General features: G+C 44.7%; 1 protein-coding gene across 1 annotated transcript in view; it reads right to left on the bottom strand.

Annotated features, from left to right (window-relative positions):
* The window catches only part of SLC25A13 (solute carrier family 25 member 13), a 216775-nt gene that overhangs the window by 162863 nt on the left and 35057 nt on the right, over positions 1-18855 (bottom strand). The window contains exon 3 of the mRNA XM_040352298.1: positions 17547-17689. Coding sequence (XP_040208232.1) covers positions 17547-17689 — 143 coding nt within the window. The remainder of the gene's footprint in view (positions 1-17546; positions 17690-18855) is intronic.

Below are 18855 nucleotides of genomic sequence, written 5' to 3'. Positions count from 1 at the left end.
GGGAGACTGCCCCAGACTCCTCTGTATCCGGGTCTTCGATCCCTGAACCTACTTGGTCCGTGTCCAAGAGGTCGTCCAATTCCCCTGAGGAAAGGACCTCCTCTTCTGAGGGTCCGCGCTCGGGCGACGGAGATCTATTCCGCTTACTGCCCCGCATAGCTGCGGATATCATTTTTCCCATGCTTTTCTGCATCTCTTTTAAAGAGGTGAGTAATACCTCCTCCGTGACCATCTTAGGGTTGGACTGACCCGCGTCAGCTCCAGCCCCAGATCCCGATGGCCCCAAGGCTCCCTGTAGGGAAAACAGCGGCATACCATGGTACAATACCGAGGTACACCTGCTACCTATTGGTATTTGGAACTATAAAAGTTAATTGTCCAAACACCTGTTTGGGGGATAAAAAAAAAAATGCTTCCTCTCCCCTAGATGACTTTTTTTTTTTTTTTTTTTTTTTTTTTTCGTTTTTGTTTCAAATCCAGGAAAGAAAAAACATTCTGTCCCCCTGAGTAGTATTGCAAAGAAAAACTATGAGATGGAAAAGAAACAGCCTATTTCTAGGCTTGACAAAACAGTCCTCTGAAGACTGCAATATCCTTTCTGGCCACTGTGTGTCCTCGGCGCCCCGTGCTGCCGCTCTGGTCTTTCTCCTCAGTTCCAAAGTATTGATGGAACAAACAAGGAAGGGCCGCCCCTTCCTTTAAGCCACTGACCCGCCCTTCCCCCCCAGCAACCTCAAACAGGAAATGCCCCTCCCGACAGGGGGAGGGGGGGGGATTTTGGGAGGAAGGGACCTCTCTGTTCCAGCAAACTGCAGCCTGCAGCCTGGAACCATGAGGAGGTCAGCGTTTTGCCTGCTTGCAGGCTCTGAGGAGGAAGACTAAATGGAGCATCGCCTGGAGGCCTGCAGGTAAGCAAAGCTCTCTGACACACACATATATTTTTATATAACACAGGCCCCACTCAATGCTTTTCCAACACTACAAGGGAGGTCACATCTTATGGGGAATAATACATAGAGAGCCATCCTATCTTTATGATATGTGACTAGTTTGCCAGATGCAGTGCATAACTTTAGGCATGTCCCCTGTGACCCCCCAGAAAAAAACCTGCTAAGAACCAAGTTCCGCAAGTTTTCCCCTCACTTACCTGCTCCATGCCGCAGGACTTTGCCAAGCAAGAGGCCCAATCTTCCCCCATCTCCGTGGGGATGTCTAGACCTTCAGGCCCTGGGTTCCTATGAAGGATCCACTGTCCTGGGCCCATATAGCACCCTGGCAACAGAAAACTTTAGGTACCCAAAGGTTTCTAAGTTCTGGGCCCAGGGTCCAGCTCTCTAAAAAGAAAAGCATTATGGGCTATACCCCAAGGGTTTGGGGTCCGGTTACTGACCACTTTAGCGCTGAGGCTTTTTTGGACAGAACCGGTAGCTCACCTAATCCCAAGGATGCGGAGGCAAGCTAAACCATGACTAACACCTAAGACACTGGCGTAAAAACTGAGGTACTCCTCCTATGGGAGGGGGTTATATAGGGAGGGGCATTTCCTGTTTGAGATTGCCAGTGTCTACACCTGAAGGTACTCCATATAACCCATATAGTAATGAATGCCGCTCTGTGTCCCGTGATGTACGATAAAGAAAGTGGGTTTCTATGCAGAGCATTTCCTCCCCATCACATATGAGCAGCCCATGTGACTATAGAGTCAGACATGTGGGGGGGTATATACAGTGGCAAATGACAGTCCACTTCATCCCTCCCTCCACCACCATGCCCACTAACCAGCTAAACACTACTACGTGTAGATTAATGGAGGAATCACCTCCCTCTTACTCCAAAACAGTGTTTCTCAACTCCAGTCCTCAAGGCACCCCAACAGGTCAGGTTTTCAGGCTTTCCATTATTTTGCACAGGTGATTTTATCAGTTTCACTGCCTTGGTAATTACCACAGCAGTTTCATCTGAGGGAAATCCTGAAAACATGACCTGTTGAAGTGCCTTGAGAACTGTAGCTGAGAAACACTGTTTCTAGGACACGGCTGGAGGGGTGTGACGCAGCCTGTGACTGGCAGAAATACGCCCAACACCATGTTATTGCCAAATATTTTTTAAAGATTTGATTGATATTAATTTTTACCCCCAGTTCACACTGCCGCACCTTGTCATGCTAGTTGAGAGTTCAAAGCCACATGCCAAGTCCTGCCCCATTATTAACCCTTCTAGTCAGTGCGACTTAAGCTGCTCCGACTTGGAAAAAACATTCCTGTGCTACATTGGGGCAACTTTAACACAACTTTAATTGACTTCTGCTAAAGAAATCGTATGCAAGACACAGCAGTTTGAACAAGGGCTTACTGACTAGAAGCTCCTCCTGCTTAGATTTCCCTGCAGACAGCCGTCATGTGACAGCTGCACAGTAAAACCTTGGTTTGAGAGTAACTTGGTTTAAGAGCGTTTTGCAAGACAAGCAACATTTTTAAATACATTTTGACTTGATATACAAGCGAGGTCTTGATACAAGAGTAGCGTCATGTCACAACTGAGTATAAAAGAGAAGAGAGGCGCCTCCAAGTGTAGCAATATGATTACATTTAATGAAAGGTACAACATTTTGCTACACTTAGGCTGGATTCACACCTATGCATTTTTAGTGCTTTTTGCATTTTGCAGATTTGCACTACAGAACGTTTTTTTATAGGAAACCATGTTAAATAGACTTTAGAGCAAGTCTGCAAAATGCAAAAAGCACTAAAACTGCATAGGTGTGAATCCAGCCTTAGAGGCGCCTCTCTTCTCTTTTATACTCTGTAGCTCCTGCTGGATTTTGCTTCTAATCCCCTTGTGGAGGCTTGCATTTGTGGATGGACATTTTATGGTTACACAACCTAATAAATTGCTATAATCTTTTTATATGGACTATAAACTGAAGGACCTATGAATAAATGGTTGTGGAACGAATCATCTGAGTTTCCATTATTTCTTATGAGGAAATTTGTTTTGATATACAAGTGCTTTGGATTACAAGCATGTTTCTGGAACAAATTATGCTCGCAATCCAAGGTTTTACTGTATATCGATTAAGAAAAAAGTTACATGGGTTTAATGTTCTTTTTAATTAAATACATTACAGTGCCATCATCCACATACAAAAATACAAGGGACAATGTAAATTAAACAGTGTGCGCTTAGTATCACTTTAAAAATAATTGCGCTTTGACATTAATGGCCACATACAGCCATCATAAGATATAATAGGATTGATAGACTTGTAGACTATTAAAAAAAATCATCATCATGACCATCAATGATGGGTGCAGGGGTCATATACAAATCGGTCAAGGGAGACGTTCTCAATTTACACTAGAAATGCCTTCACAGTATGCAAGTATATGTACATTTTCTCATAATGTATGGGTTTCCCATAGAAAAGGATGTACACTGTTACAACTGGGTTGCACACATGTAATTTTAATCCTACAATATCCTTTAGAAGTGAAGGACGAAGACCTGACATACACCAGGCTAAGCTATGTATGCCAGCATAGGTCAATCACAGGTCAGATTGCAGCGTGAAGACCTGTAATGGGCCCGACAGCTGACGTCTAAAATTAATGCAAATCTCCTTCAATCTCTGCAAAGGACCAAATCACAACCAATCACTGTATTAACCCCACAGATGCTGAACACACAGCCGCAAAACATTTGCGGAGCTTTCCCACTTGCTTCAATGGGTCACATTCAATGGCAGTACTGGCCGCTCAAGGAGACAGGAACAATAGTTTCTCTTATCGTCCATGGACGGACACAGCTCCTTAAGTCTTGACAAGTGGGTTATGTTCCCTGTTTACAGGAGAGGACTAGGCAGAAACATGTTAAATACATGTTACATTAACAGAGTTGAACAGCAGCTTGCAGTCTCAGTTTCGTTCTGCCTAGCAAAGGAGATGGACGTATGGCTCCCTTCGGGCCCAGCGCCTTGGGGAGAAATTTTATTTTCTTTTAATTTTTTCTTAAAGAATCTTTCAACTGTCGGCTGAGAGACAGGCTGGATATTATAGATCCTTGTAGTCTTTTCAGTCCGACCAGCATGCATGGGCACACCTTTGCAAAGAGGCTTGGTCTGCCACGCCATACCACATGACTCCTGAGGTGGCCGGTGAGCTTTGCTCCGAGGTCCACATATGACTGGGCTGTGGTGTTGTCTCACTCACAGTGGACCGGGCCGACAGCTACCTCCAGTGCGGTTGTAGGTCTGTCAGCGAATGGTCGCTCGGAGGAGAAGAAGAAGGAGAAGGAGGAGAAGGAGAAGTTCCTACCCCAACCTCAACATTTACCTGAAACCTCTCTCGGTCCAGGGCTGGTCTCTCCATCATCACAGGACATATTGAGCGCAGCAGGAGCCATTGGATCCTGATGCGGTCAGTGAGAGCAGGGGGTGGTGCTGAACCACGCTGCATGTCTATGGATGCACACAGCCTAGCTCAGGATGGGGGTAAAAGCAGCAGGACAGAAGGAGCTAACATCACACACAGGGAACTCCAGGAGAGACGATACGGGGCACTCAGACTCCTTCTGTATTGAATTGTACTGCAAGAGCCCTTTCACATTGAGCTGCGGGCAGCGTTAGCGGTAAAATCACTGCTAGTTTTAGTGGCTCTTTCACAATGACAGCGCCCGGGCGTCAGCGGTAAAACACCACTAGTTTAGCGTCGCTTTACTGTCGTTTTTGTAGCACTTTTCAGACACTAGTGGGGTGTTTTTAACCCCCACTAGCAGCCGAATAAAGGGTTAAAGGTGCCCGCAGAGCGCCACTGCAGAGGCACTTTGGCGATGCTGCCCATTGATTTCAATGGGCAGGGGCGCTTTAGGAGCAATGTATTCACCGCTCTTAAAGTACTGCAAAGAAGCGGTTTGCAGGACCTTTTTTTTTTTTTTTACGTCTGCCAGCGCAGCACCCCAGTGTGAAAGCACTTGGGCTTTCACACTGGGATTGCAGATGAAGCTTTTTTTCAGGTGCTTTACAGGTGCCAAAGCGCCTGAAACACGCCTCCAGTGTGAAAGGGGTCTTAGCGGCGCTATTCAGCCGCTAGCGAGGTACTACTAATCCCAACTAGTGGCCGAGGAGAAGGTTAAATGCACCCATGTAGCACTGCTGCCGAAGCGCCATTCATTTCAAAAGCCAGGAGCGGCGTATACACCGCTCCTCCACCGCACCAAAGATGCTGATTGCAGGACTTTTTTTTTTTTTTTTTTTTTTTAACGTCCTGCCAGCGCAGTGCCCCAGTGTGAATGCACTCGGACATTCACATTGGGGAGGTGTTTTTCAGGCGCTATTTTTAGCCCTTTAGCATCTGAAAAACGCATCAGTGTGAAAGGGGTCTAACTGTACTGTCTGCCCCAACATTGCAAAGCGCTGCGAAAACGGTTGGCGTCATAAATCCTGTATCATATTATTATTTAAAATACACATATAATCTTAAGGAAATATTTTTTATAAAATGAACAGTCTGGCATCAGTTTCTCCAGAAAAAAATAAAAAAGTTTTGTTTATAGTCAATAGCCCTTAACCCGAGATATGTGTTTGCATTATTCCCTCTGCCCATAACTCAAACCACCAGAGTCAGGCACCAAACATTTATAAACATGCTGTAATTGTATGTATCGTGACATCTGCAAACAGACTTATGTAGACATCCAGTTACAAGAAGGCCATGCTTTTAAAATTTAAACCCAGGGAGGGAAAAAAGTCTACAGAATCAAAGCTTGCTGAACATTATTAAATAAAACTGAATATATTAATGTGAGTTTCTAATCAGATCAGCAGAGGGACAACTGGAGGATCTGCAGGGGCAGCCAGCTGCATTTAAAATAACCCAATTTTTACAAGTTAATTAAACCAGCTATTTTCATCTTATTGTATTTCAGACTCCTTGGAATAAGGCCTGCCTGAGAGTAAATCACAACAGATTTACTCTGTAATAACAGTGACGTCTTCATTTAGTGAAATTACGAGGCGGCACAATGAAGTAAGCGAGCATCGATTTAACACAACCAATTACACACCGAGTTTCTTTATGTCTGGAGAAGCCTAAGTAATGTGAAGCACACAGTCCTGTGATCCCAGACTTCCATGCTCCATGGAGGGCAGTCGCCGTGGCAACGCACTCTCTTTTCAGGATTAAAGCTAGCCCCTCTGATTGCCTGTCATTAGGTGTCATTAAATGAAATTTAAATATGAACTTCAGCATACTACTTAAAACCCCGGCCTTTTCATGTGCAGAAAACAGGTGCTCCTGGGGAAGATGGCAGCTGGGCAGAAAAGGTTTTTTTCCAAATACTTATCTGCCAAAATTATGCCATGGAGCACCAAACCAATTATTGTTTATGGAGGGACAACGGGAACATGAATAGCTGGTTGCAAAATGTGTGTCAATTAGTCCATAGGATGCTACGCGACAATTTCTATTTTACAGTAGCCTTGTTATCCACAAATAACAAAGATTTTTTGACTTACCGTAAAATTATTTTCTTGGCGTTCATAAAAAGGGACACAGGGCAGAAGGAATGCGGAGATGTAAAAGTTATATAGCCCGACATCTACAGGAGAATGCAGCACTGGTACACACAAAAAGGGTCAGTCAGCTGTGATAAACCCCTCATACTTCCATCATGCTTCAGCCAAAATCCTGTTTTCTTAATTAGTTGACCACTTGCTATTCACAGGTCATATATAAAAACCGCCTGGACTTCAAGTAGGTAAAACAAGTTCATGGTACTGAGAACGTGGCACCCCCAAAAAAGGCAAATTTTAGCATAAGTGTAAAACATTTCATTGGATTCAAAGTGGTTAAAAGACACAGGGCAGAAGGACTTCCGAGGCACATGGAATGTCCAAAATCAATCCAACTGATGGGCAGAGAACACAAAAAATGCTTAAGCCCACAAGGCAGGTAAAACAGGGCTACTTGCAACTCGAGTTGCCTGAAGAGGCCATAGCTTGCATCAACTGAGCTGAGGCTTTGAACATCATTCTTTGGGTCTTCTTGGAGATGCACATCCCGAATGCCTAGACACATTTCTCTTGAAGAGAGGAAATTGATACTGTAAAAATACCCTGAGGAAGAATGTAAATCATTCGAAATGCGTTGGAAATTTTGTCCTGCACGCCTACAGCTCGCTGATTCTGGGCATGCGTTGACAGACAGTATTTTTGGAAAAGTTTTTATAATTATCTTTGTTATTGTTCTTTTTTGATATATTTACATGTTGTAATAAATTTATACTTTATGACCTGGTTGTTTTATATAAATTTGTTGCCCTAAAAATTCCATTCCCATTGAGGTTTTTTCAGTTTTCAAAATGTCATTGCCTAATCGGCTCTGTCGACACCTCCCATTGTGTTGTTATAGTCGATCACGACTTGCGGCTTCAGCACATCTTTCCCATGTTTTGTATGGAGTTGGACCATAGCAGTGGAGATATTGTGCACAGTACTCATGAGACACACGTCCTTGTCTCGCCATCATCTTACCCTTCAGAAAGGCAACCATTTTTCCGGTTTTTAGTTTTTTCTTGCCAAACATAGATGGCATGTCATGTCGGTTAGGCCGAACGGTACCATAGGCATCAGTTTTGTTTTAGAGCAAAACCTCATGCAGTTCCGGAGACGTGTAGAAATTGTCCGTTGTCACACAATATCCTTGGTTCAGCAATGGCTCCAGCAGTGTGACAGATGATGTGGCCATCCCATAGCGGCTGTACCTGGGGTTGAACTTTGTGCCTTTACTGGTGTAAATGACCGAATTTCAGATGTATCCGGTGGATGACTCGCAGAGCATGTAAAATTTGATGTCAAACCGCGCTCTTTTGGATGCAATAAACTGTATCCAGCTTAGGCGTCCCTTGTAGGCCATCAGACTTTTATCCACACTGACGTCCCTTTCTGGCACGTAGGGCCTGCTGAAAATTGGTCACAAACATTTGGCATACCTCCCAGATATTTTTTTAGTTTGGGCGCAGGATGCGTGATCTCAAATTCTTCATGGTTAGTGAAGTGTAAATACTTCATGATGAGCGAAAAACGGTATTCGGACATCACCGTGCCAAAAAACGGAGTGGCCAGTAACCCATTTGTGGTCCAGTACCATTTCTGGAGCGGTTTCCGCACCACCCCCTGAAGAATGATGAGTCCGAGAAACTGCCAGAGGTCCTCTTTAGTCACCGGTTCCCATTTTCTGGCTCTGGAAAACCTGGCATGCAGCGTAGCGGATTGCTGCTCTTGGTAGCGATTGGTCTCTGACAATTTTTCCAATTACCTCCTCGGTGAGGAATAATTGCAGGTATGCCAGAGGGTTGTCACTCTCAACATCTACCTTCATCTCAGGTGATCCAGTAAATCGGAATCTCGGGGGCGCTACCTGGTCCGTATTGCTGTCTATAGGGCACCAAGTACGCACATCGCTGAGGTCAGGTGCAGGATCATGGCCGTTATCACTTTCTGGATCAGTGTCAGAGTCAGATGACAAATCTCCCCACGACTCACTATCGCTCTGTTCTGCGAGCACCTCCGTGTCGCTGCCGATATCGCTCAACTGATCCAAAAGCGCCTTTGTTGCAAAGTGGCACTTTTTTTATGCCATTTTCCAAAGATTTTTTTTATGGGCTAATGACAGGTAAGGGGCACTGTAAAGGCACTGTGTCAAATACTAAGATGATACAGTGTAATCCTCTCAGATTACAATGTATCACCTCCTTTTTATGTGGTTGTGTTTTGTTTCACATTTGAATTTTACTCCCAGTTCCGCTCCCATGCACCATTGCTGCTGCATGGAACGGAACCAGGAAGTCAGCAGACCGACGGACGGAGCAGCTGTGATCTCGCTGGTGATCACAGCAATGGGAGATCATCGCTGGATCGCCAGGAGAAGGTAAGGAACGCCGCTGCAGGCTCTGCACAGCTTACCCCGAGCGTGACTTGGGGTTACCGATCCTAGCATAAAAAAAAACACCCCGAGTCACGCTCGGTAACCCTGCTCTCATCTCTCACTCCCCTTGAACAGTTCTTGCTGACATAAAGGGGGTAAAAAAAAAAAAAAAAAAAAAAAAAAAAAAAACACAGATGTCTTTAGTTACTCAAATCTGTGGTCGCGTGGTGCTCCAGTTATGAGCTTCATCACCTCTTCCGTTTACAGGCGATGGGGTACTTCCCTCAGATGTCCGTGATGGAGGTCCCCATGCTCAGAAATTCCTGCAAGGGTGTAGCTTACTTTATAAGAGGAAGGGAAAAAAACTGCAGGATGGGTTAGAAAAAGGTGGGAGTTGGGCTTAAAATTCGCGCAGACATGGTCTTTAAGAGAAAACTCACATATCTTTATGGCAATTCTACTAAAATTCTATTTTTTCCAACAATGGCAGGCAAAAAAAAATTGTAATCTCTCACAGAGGAACAGATTATGCTGTATGGAATTTGTATTTGTAATCCAATCAAGGATTGCGGTAGTCAATTCAATTCCTTATTTGTGTGCCAAATCACTGAAAATTTACAGCAAAAAAAAATTGCTTCTTTTCTGGTTGTGGCCATTTAATCTTTTTAAAACATGTAAACCCAACACTTCATATTTCTGATATGTTTCTGCTGTACCACGTACTTGTATGAAGAAGTATTCCATTCTCTTTGGATCGCTTCCTTTGTGGGAAATCCCTGGTGTTCCTGCCAGTCCCTCTGCTTTCCTATTAAAAACTGACCACACCAAGTAGGAGAGCACAACACGGTCAATTCTTTAGCGGTGTTGGAACTCAACCTGTTCTCCTCACCCTCCCCGCACAGCCATTTACAGGGAGCCCCCGGGTTACGAACCCGATAGGGACTTTCCGCCTGTTTGTAAATTGGAAATGTTCGTAAGGCGGCCGCGCATGCGCAGACTGGCAATTACGGACATTTCCAATGTTCCACCAAATGCCGTTCTGCGCATGTGCGGCCAATTACGGTCATTTCCCTCAGTCTGGCCGCGCATGCGCAGAACAGCAGACGGTCCGGCCAAAATGGCAGAGGGTCCCCGCAGCACCTGGTTCGTAACTCGGGCGTTCGTAAGTCGGGGACCCCCTGTACCAAGAAGACAAGTGTGCTGCCGTTTTTTTATGTGATGCCGACAGTATACCATGTGTCCGATAAAACGCAACACCCAATACTTAGCTAGACACCGCTGAGGTTTCTTTGGGTTTGTATGCATTTAATTACAGGTTTAATGGCAGCAGGAAAAATAACTGGGGAGGAGGGAGCATAGTCCTATATATGTTCTGGTGCCAACTTAGGACGGCCTGGTGGAAGGTTTATTAGCTAGGTGTTGCATAAATGTATTCTCTCATACACCAACCTACAACTGCCAACATGTTTTTAATTTAGCACACAGCAGAAAAATTGTAGCCTCTTTTTGATTTTATTGGAGTCTGTGTCAAGACAGGAAATCAGGGAAATTCTTTAATGGAGACAGGAGCCATTTTGTAGAAATAGTTAGAACTTCCGACAATGTTTTTATTGCAGTATGTGCCTCTCTCTCCTGGTATCACAGCACCCCACAATTTTTAAATCTTTCAGAATTTGTCCAACAAGTGGGCAGTCAGCTTCTTCCATAAAACAGAGACTGCCACCCAACAGGATACAGCAATACTCATGTCATGTCAATGGCCAGCTCAGTACCCTCAAGTCCATAAAGACATGGATGAGCAGGTTTGGGGTGGAGGAACTTGACTAGACTAGACCTCAACCCGGAAGGATGGTCAAACATTCCCATATACCCCATGCCCCAGTTAAAGACCATTCGAGTCACAACGCGTAGGGCTAGCATTACTGCACCTCACATTGCTTTTACATGTTTTTATTGTGTTCACTTTTCTATTTTTGTATACCCCTTTTTAAATAAACCATACATGGTTTGATCTGCACCATTTGGAGCCTCTCTTTCTATTTTTTCCCTCCATTGACGCCTGTACGGAAACACCTGTTATCCATCTGCTGATTGAAGAGAGTCAAGTCCACATTCCAGCTGATTGGACCATTGTTCCTATCCGGGTTTCCGAGACCCTCTGGGACCATCCTCACCCTGATCCAGACACATTGGGATCACAAGCCTATATGACCCACTGTTGTACAACAGATGAGTCCACCCCATTTGGTAAGGGTATTTTACCCATTTAGGTTTGGAGATTAACTGCAGACAAGTGGTTTCTCACCTGAGTTCTCATCTTGAAGTCTTTGAGCTTCTCTGAACTATTTTGACAAGGAGTTATATGTTCACATATTTGTTTATTATACATGATTGCATTTCAGTGTGCACCTTTTCTATATATTAGCGCTGCACTAATTATCCAAACATTCCCATAGACACACTCCTAAACTTTGTGGACAGTCTTCCCAGAAGAGTTGAAGCTGTTATAGCTGCAAAGGGTGGGCCAACTCACTACTGAACCCTACGGACTAAGACTGGGATGCCATTAAAGTTCATGTGCGTGTAAAGGCAGGTGTCTCAATACTTTTGACAATATAGTGTATATCTGACACCTCCAGGTATCCTACAGCTCTCTAGATCTGGCCTATTGGATTCCAGCCACAGCATCTCAAATGACTCAGAATATAACAACTCTAGACCAAATTGCATTAATCAGCCACCATAGAAGAGGAAAAACAGAAGCAGCACATATTGTGAATACTGCAAACATAGCGGCAGCAAGCCATGTGCTCACATCTGTAGGCCCACACATACACTTAAAGTGGTGGCACACTCTGTACAAACCGCATTTACATACAGGCAAGCCTAGATTAAGGCTTACCTGTAGGTGCTGGAAATATCTCCTAAACCTCCACAATTTAGGAGATAATTACATTAGAGATGTGCTTTGATGTCTACGGCGCATGAGCCATTGACAACGGCACAGGCGCATTTTAGAAACGGCGATCGTGTCGTTTCTAAAAGGAGGTTATGCCATGACTGGTGGCTCCGGGCCATTTACAGCGCCAGACCCGCGATACCCGGAAGTAACTCCGGGACGACATGTCGCCGACGGGTGCTGCATTGGGCACTGCAGTGGGGGCTTTGATCCCAGGTGAGTATTACATAATGAGCTAGTATGCTATGCATACTAGCTTATTGTGCCCTTGTCTTGCAGGTGTTTTTTTTTTTTTTTTCCCAAAGTGGGTTTACACCCACTTTGTCACCGGAGAGAACCTACAAATTTGTCTATGAAATGCCATAAAAAAAATATGGCAACAATATGGAAAAACTGCTTTCAAGGTAAACATTACGTCGTCTCCTCAGAATGTACACTTCCTGAAAACACACTGGCGCTTCCAATGAATGCCTATATTGAAAAAAAAAAAAATAAAAGGAGACAGTGGGGGGAAAAAAAAGACAAACACCACAAGGACTCTCAATTTATTACAGCAGACAAACCAACCTCAAAATTCAATAAGTGATGTTTACAAACTGTAATTGTTTTGGAGACAGACAGATTCTATCTGGTTTAGTAATCCACTACAGCTATACTCGCAACTGAGAAAATAAAAAAGAAATCCAGGTTGTAAAGAAGAATGTTCTTACAAATCTTTTGGGCCGGCCTCTGCCCTCAGACATGGTGTGACAAGAACCCAGGGGCACATGGAAAATAGATTTAATAACGCAGTATAATTAATTTAGCAAAAAACAATCCGTATGTCCATTTCAAAGCGTTTGTTACCCCCAATCACTTCATATTCCTGATATGTGCCTGCTGTACCATGTACTTGTATGAGAAAGTCTCCTGTTCTCTTTGTATTGCTTTATGTGAAATGCCTGGTGTCCCTGCCAGTCCCTCTGCTTTTCAATTAAAAACTGACCACACCAAGCAGGAGAACACATCGTGGTCAGTTCTCTAGCTGTGCTGGGAACTCAGTGTGCTCTCCTCCAATGATTAGATTTGTGCTGACATACACTCCCTGCACAGCCATTCACTGGGAAGCTCAGTATACAATTGAGAACAGAGGGAATATGATCACTTATATTAGCAAAAATGTATTTGGGGGGGTGGAATGTATTTAGAGTGGAGTTCCACCCAAAAATAAAACTTCCACTTTTTCGGAATCCCCCCCCCCTCTGGTGTTACATTTGGCACCTTTCAGGAGGAGGGGGGAGCGGATACCTGTGTAATACAAGTATTTGCTCCCACTTCTGGGCATAGATCACCGTGGTGATCGAGGTGACCTACGCCACTTCTGGTGCATACTCTGTCCTCCCCCGCTGTTTTCTGGGAGACACACAGGTCCCAGAAGACAGCAGAGACCAGTGAGGACATGCAGCGTGACTCACGACTCAAAGTACTGAGAACTGTGAGACAAATGCTTATGCTCTCGACAAATGTCAAGCCATCAGATGTCTGGTGTCATAACTGATCACATGTGCAGCACCATAGCAACTGCAGATTGAATGGAGGCTACGGTGGCAGCTTCTGTGGCTATAAAGGAGAGGAGTTCTGCTTAAGGGCTCTTTCACACTAGCGGACCGTTCGTCCGCTCATTACAAGTCCGTTAACGGACTTGTAATGAATCCCTATGGGATCGCGTCCGTTAGCGGATGGAGCATCCGCTAGCGTCCGCGTCCGTCGGGATCCGCTTTTCCGAACGGAAGAAACCCTATTTTTCTTCCGTTCAGCGGAACGGATCGGATGCAGACGGACAGAAGGTCCGTCTGTATCCGATCCCCCATAGGGGACAGCGGAGCAGAGACAGGGCGGTCCCTGCACTGTGTGCGGGGACCGCCCTATCCGCCGACACCGCCCTATCCGGCGGACACATGGAGCGGACCCAGAAACGGTCCGCTCCATGTGAAAGAGCCCTTAGAATGGAACTAAACCTTATCTGAGCACCTCAACCTGAAAAAAAACTCAATTTAATTAATTTTTTATATTCAAAGCAAACTCCCCCATCCATCCAAGTTTTAATTTTTTTATTTTGTTGAGCAATCACATTGCACTCTGCCGTTTGTGATGTGATCATACTGCAAATAAGAACAACGCTTAAAAGGTGTCCCCTTTAAATCCTTTCAGGAAGGAGAGCGCATTCACTTCCTTTCTGGCAGGATCTCATACATAATGTGGGAGGAGCTAGCTCTAGGATTAGAGCCTGGCCATGGGAAGGGTTGCAATGAAGAGAATTGGTCATTTAAAAACTGTACTTTTTCTGCAGTGTTTTTTGTTGTGCGTTTCTCATGCGTTTGACGCGTTTTGCATACGTTATGCTTTTTGTGGCCAATTTGTTGTTGGAAAGACAAAAAAAAAATGCACTACATGAGCTTCTGCAGCTTCTCCATTGTAAGCTATTGAACCATGAAGCACCATTTTGGGTTTTTAAAAACATCCTTGACCCTTCCCAAATATGTAGCGGCTGGGAAAAAAGCATAGCTGTTAAAGTGTCCCATAGGAAACCATGTTAAATCGACTATAGTGTGTTTCGGCAAAAAGCACAAGAAAAAAAAAAAAAAAAAACTCTTCAGTAAAGACGTTGCTCATCAGCCCCTGAGTTACACAGGTAACACAATAGACGGAGTGAGAAAGTAGTTACAGTAATGCCACCTGGCTGATAAACCCCAGAAGAAGTGGGCCACCATCCTGATACCCCAGGGACTGAGGGGGAACAGTCCCACAAACAGGGGGGTTTAGATAGAGGATCTGGACACTGGCCATTGAGAGGAAGAGAGTGAATACTACAGAGCAAGGGCCGATATGCCCAGGAAGGTTCTTCTTTCATGTTAGAGGTGCTGCGTCTTGCGCTGTGGCCATGAATAGGTAAGCTGTCATCCGCCTACAAGTGGTCACATGAACGGAAGCTCCCAATCAGAGCACGCTTGGCACAGAAAAGCCTTTTCCAGGGACGCATATAGGTGGCCGATTGGCGCAAAAGCCCACCCACTGCATGGGAACCGGTTTAAAAAGCATCTGTCCACACACACACAAAAAAAAAAACACAAACACACACACACAACCAACCTGCATCTGCAGACAGCAGTAGTTCTTTAGCAAAATCTTGGGGTGCCATGTTTGCCCAGTAAAACATTTGCCCCCTTTCTTACCAAGGCACAGGAACAATTTCTTATTGATCACAGAAAACTTCCAACACATTTAAATGTTTTTATGTTGGTCATGTAAAAAGCATCCCATTTACACTGAACCCAGTCCTGCAACATTTTTTGTTTAACGAGGAGGTCCAGGCCCCCCCACCACCAAAAAATTAAAAGTCAGCAGCTACAAATACTGCACCACAGATTTTCCCATCGGCTCTCACGTGCTGCCGCCGCCATTCGTGGTAAGGAAAACCCTACTGCGTATTCCAACTGGCCTGGCGGCAGAGAAGGGGGGGGGGGGCAAACTTCCTGGGGACCTTGCTGCAGCCAGGCCTTGTTGCAGAAGTGGGGACGGGTACCTGTCAAAAAAGGGTACCCCCCCCGAAAAGGTGTCAAAATGTGGCACCTGATGGAAGGGGGGGGGCAGGGGAAGACAACTTCGCTTTAAAAGGGGTTGCAAAGGTAAAAAAAAAAAAAAATATCCCTAAATAGCTTCCTTTACCTTAGTGCAGTCCTCCTTCACTTACCTCATCCTTCCATTTTGCTTTTAAATGTCCTTATTTCTTCTGAGAAATCCTCACTTCCTGTTCTTCTGTCTAACTCCACACAGTAATGCGACACTTTCTCCCTGGTGTGGAGAAAGCCTCTTGAGGGGGGAAGGGGCGAGCAGGAGAGTCAGGAAGCTCTCTACTTTGCAGATAGAGAAAGGAGCTGTGTGTTAGTGGGTGTACTGACACTCCTGCTCGCCCCCTCCCCCCTCAAGTGGCTTTCTCCACACCAGGGAGCAAGCCTCGCATTACTGTGTGGAGTTACAGACAGAAGAACAGGAAGTGAGGATTTCTCAGAAGAAATAAGTACATTTAAAAGCAAAATGGAAGGATGAGGTACGTGAAGGAGGACTGCATTAAGGTAAAGGAAGCTATTTAGGGAAAAAAAAAAAATGTAAGTGGTTAGCAGTTTCACCTGGCAGCACTAGGGTCATCGGTTTGAATCCCAACCACAACACTACCTGTCTAGAATTTCCACCGGGTACTCCGGTTTCCTCCCACACTACGAAGACATGCAGGCACATGTTGGCTCCAGTCTAAATTGGCCCTAGCATGTATGAATGCGAGTTAGGGACCTTAGATTGTAAGCTCCTTGAGGGCAGGGAATGATGTGACTTTACAATATATATGAAAAGCGCGAGTGTCAAATTGTAGGCACTATATAAATACCTGAAATAAATAAGATACACTCTACATGAAGAAAGCTAGCCTTCTTACAAGAACCCATTTTCAGCATGGATATTAATTCAAAACCATCGTCACCAGAAATTACAGCGTGGGTTCTGGGGGCTAGGCGCAGGTAACATCACTCTCTTTGATATATCATTTTCCAAAAATGTTTCACAAAGAAGGAACATTTCGCCCAAATTACAAATAATTGCAGCTTGCACAATAGACTATATGTGGGGCCAGAAGCATGTCATGCACTGCTGTATAATGCCTTTGAAAAGTAGGTTATGTGCGATTTTCCATTATATAATTCCATCTTTTAGTGCATCGGTAGAGGCTTCAAAGTGCAGCGTTGCCCAGCAACAAGACAATTATGTGTCAGTGAACAATTAACAGCAGTGATACCCTGGCAGATTCACCCATCCCTACATACAACCCTCCCAACACCATCCCCCTACTCAGCAGTTGTCTTTAAAAAAGGGCACATGGCACACAGGAGATATTGATATTTTTCATATCACACAGCTTTTGTCAGTCTGGGAAAAAAAAATTGTGCTTAGGAAGAGCAGAGTATTCGAAAAAGGTCACAGATAAAAGATTTGAAGACCACTATTCACAGTGCCATTTAAAAAAAAAAAAAAAAAAATGCAAAATTAATTTTACCTCTGTATATACAAAGCATTCCAAAAAGGAGAGTCAATCAGCATGTAAGATTTCATGTACGCCTTGAAGTAGGCCGAGGCTGGGTTCTCTTCAAACTGGAAGAGGGGGGTCTGGCTACACAGGGGGTTACATGGAACAGTGCTGGAGAAAAAAGGTGTGGGTATCACAGGACGTGAGCGCGGAAGGAGCCGAGACTGGCCGACTATCCCCGAGTGTACTGCGCTTGGTATATGTCGGCGCAGTATTCAAACTCGGCGCGGGTATCGGCGTATACCGCGCACCCACGATTTTGCCCTGATTTTTAGGGCAGAAAAGTGTGCGGTATACGCCGATAAATACGGTAGTTAAGCAGCATTACAGCAAATCCTTTCCCTTTGTCAGGTTCACCATAATTATATAAAGAAAAAAATTACACAAAAAAAAAAATGTTCAAACCAGTAATACAAACCGAGACGATTAATAACATTAAGCCCTTTAATAGAACCTTCAAACAAATAATATACTAAAGATATTAAAGAGTACAGGCACCTACAGCATGGAATCAGCAACAGTACAGACCAATTATCATTCATAAGCCTCTTACCCATCTTTGGTTTGATCCACCACGCCGGCCAATAGCTGCAAAGTTTTGGGGTTGGGCTGTCCATCTCCAGTGATGTTCAGGTAACGTCTGACAAAGTCAAGGGGGGACATAAAAAAGTCTCCATCCTTTTCCACACTGGCATACTATGAAAGGAAGTGACAAAAGTACAAGAATTTTAATGCAATGCCTTGTTTTAAGGCTGGGTAAAGCCTCAGAAAGCGAGGGCCTACCATTTTTTTTTTAGTTCGGGTGTAAAAGTCCTCACTACTGACAATCTATAGGGGTAATGGTTGTGATTTTGCCAGACAGCAGAAGGGTACAGGCAGATATGAAACAGAGCAACAACATTCAGATTGGGAATGATTAGAGCAACGTTAAAATACAATTCTTGTAAAACTCAACCTTCATATTAAATTTGCTTGATACATTCCAAGACATACAAGTTAAGTTTGTTTTCTTTAGAAAGCCACCACAGCCTCATACGTGCTTGCTCCCAAGTGGAGCGGTTTGCATCTATTCAGACACAAAGCCTGGCTCAGCCCAGCCTCTCACTCCCAAGCTTGACCGACAGCAGGAGGAGAAAATGGCTCCCATTGCTCTAAGCCAAGCCCCTGAGAGCGGGGAAAGGGGAGAAGATCTGCGGCAGAAGTGAACACAACACTGGACTCAGATCGGCCCCAGGTAATTATGTAGGGGGGGGTGCACTTAAGAGTTTTTACCTTAAAAAGGGGTTGTTAACCCTCAATGTTTTTCACCTTAATGCATTCTTTGCATTAAAGTGAAAAACCTCCAGTCATGCAACCACCCCTTCCCCCCCAAGCCCCACTTTTACTTACCGGAGCCCCGTAATTCCCACAACGGGATCGAGCACACCAGCTGAGGCCGGTGTCACATGTCCTGATTGGATAGATTGATAGCAGCGCAGCCATTGGCTCCCGCTGCCGTCAATCAAATCCAATGACCAGGAGCAGTGGGTGGGGGCAAGTCCTACTGTCTGTGTCAATAGAGGCAGCAGAAGGACACGGGAGCGCACCTGCAGTGAGGGAGAGCCCTTCTCGGATGGGGCACTCGAGAAAAGGAGGAGCCAGTAGCGCCATGGAGAGACCCCAGAAGAGGAGGATCGGGGCCACTCTGTGCAAAACCAACTGCACAGGAGGCAAGTGTGACATTTTGTTTTTTTACTGAACCTTTAGTGTTCATTTAATGCAGTAAGGCAAGAAAAAAAGCATTTAGTAAAGCCAAATCTAAACACAGTCTGATTTCACTAACCTACAATACTTCCTCTAAATGAGGCCTGATATTTGCCATC

Source organism: Rana temporaria, chromosome 5 (genome assembly GCF_905171775.1).
Source record: "Rana temporaria chromosome 5, aRanTem1.1, whole genome shotgun sequence".
NCBI classification, from domain to species: Eukaryota; Metazoa; Chordata; class Amphibia; order Anura; family Ranidae; genus Rana; species Rana temporaria.
The sequence above is the reverse complement of the archived record's forward strand: the minus strand, read 5'-3'. Positions and strand labels throughout refer to the sequence as shown.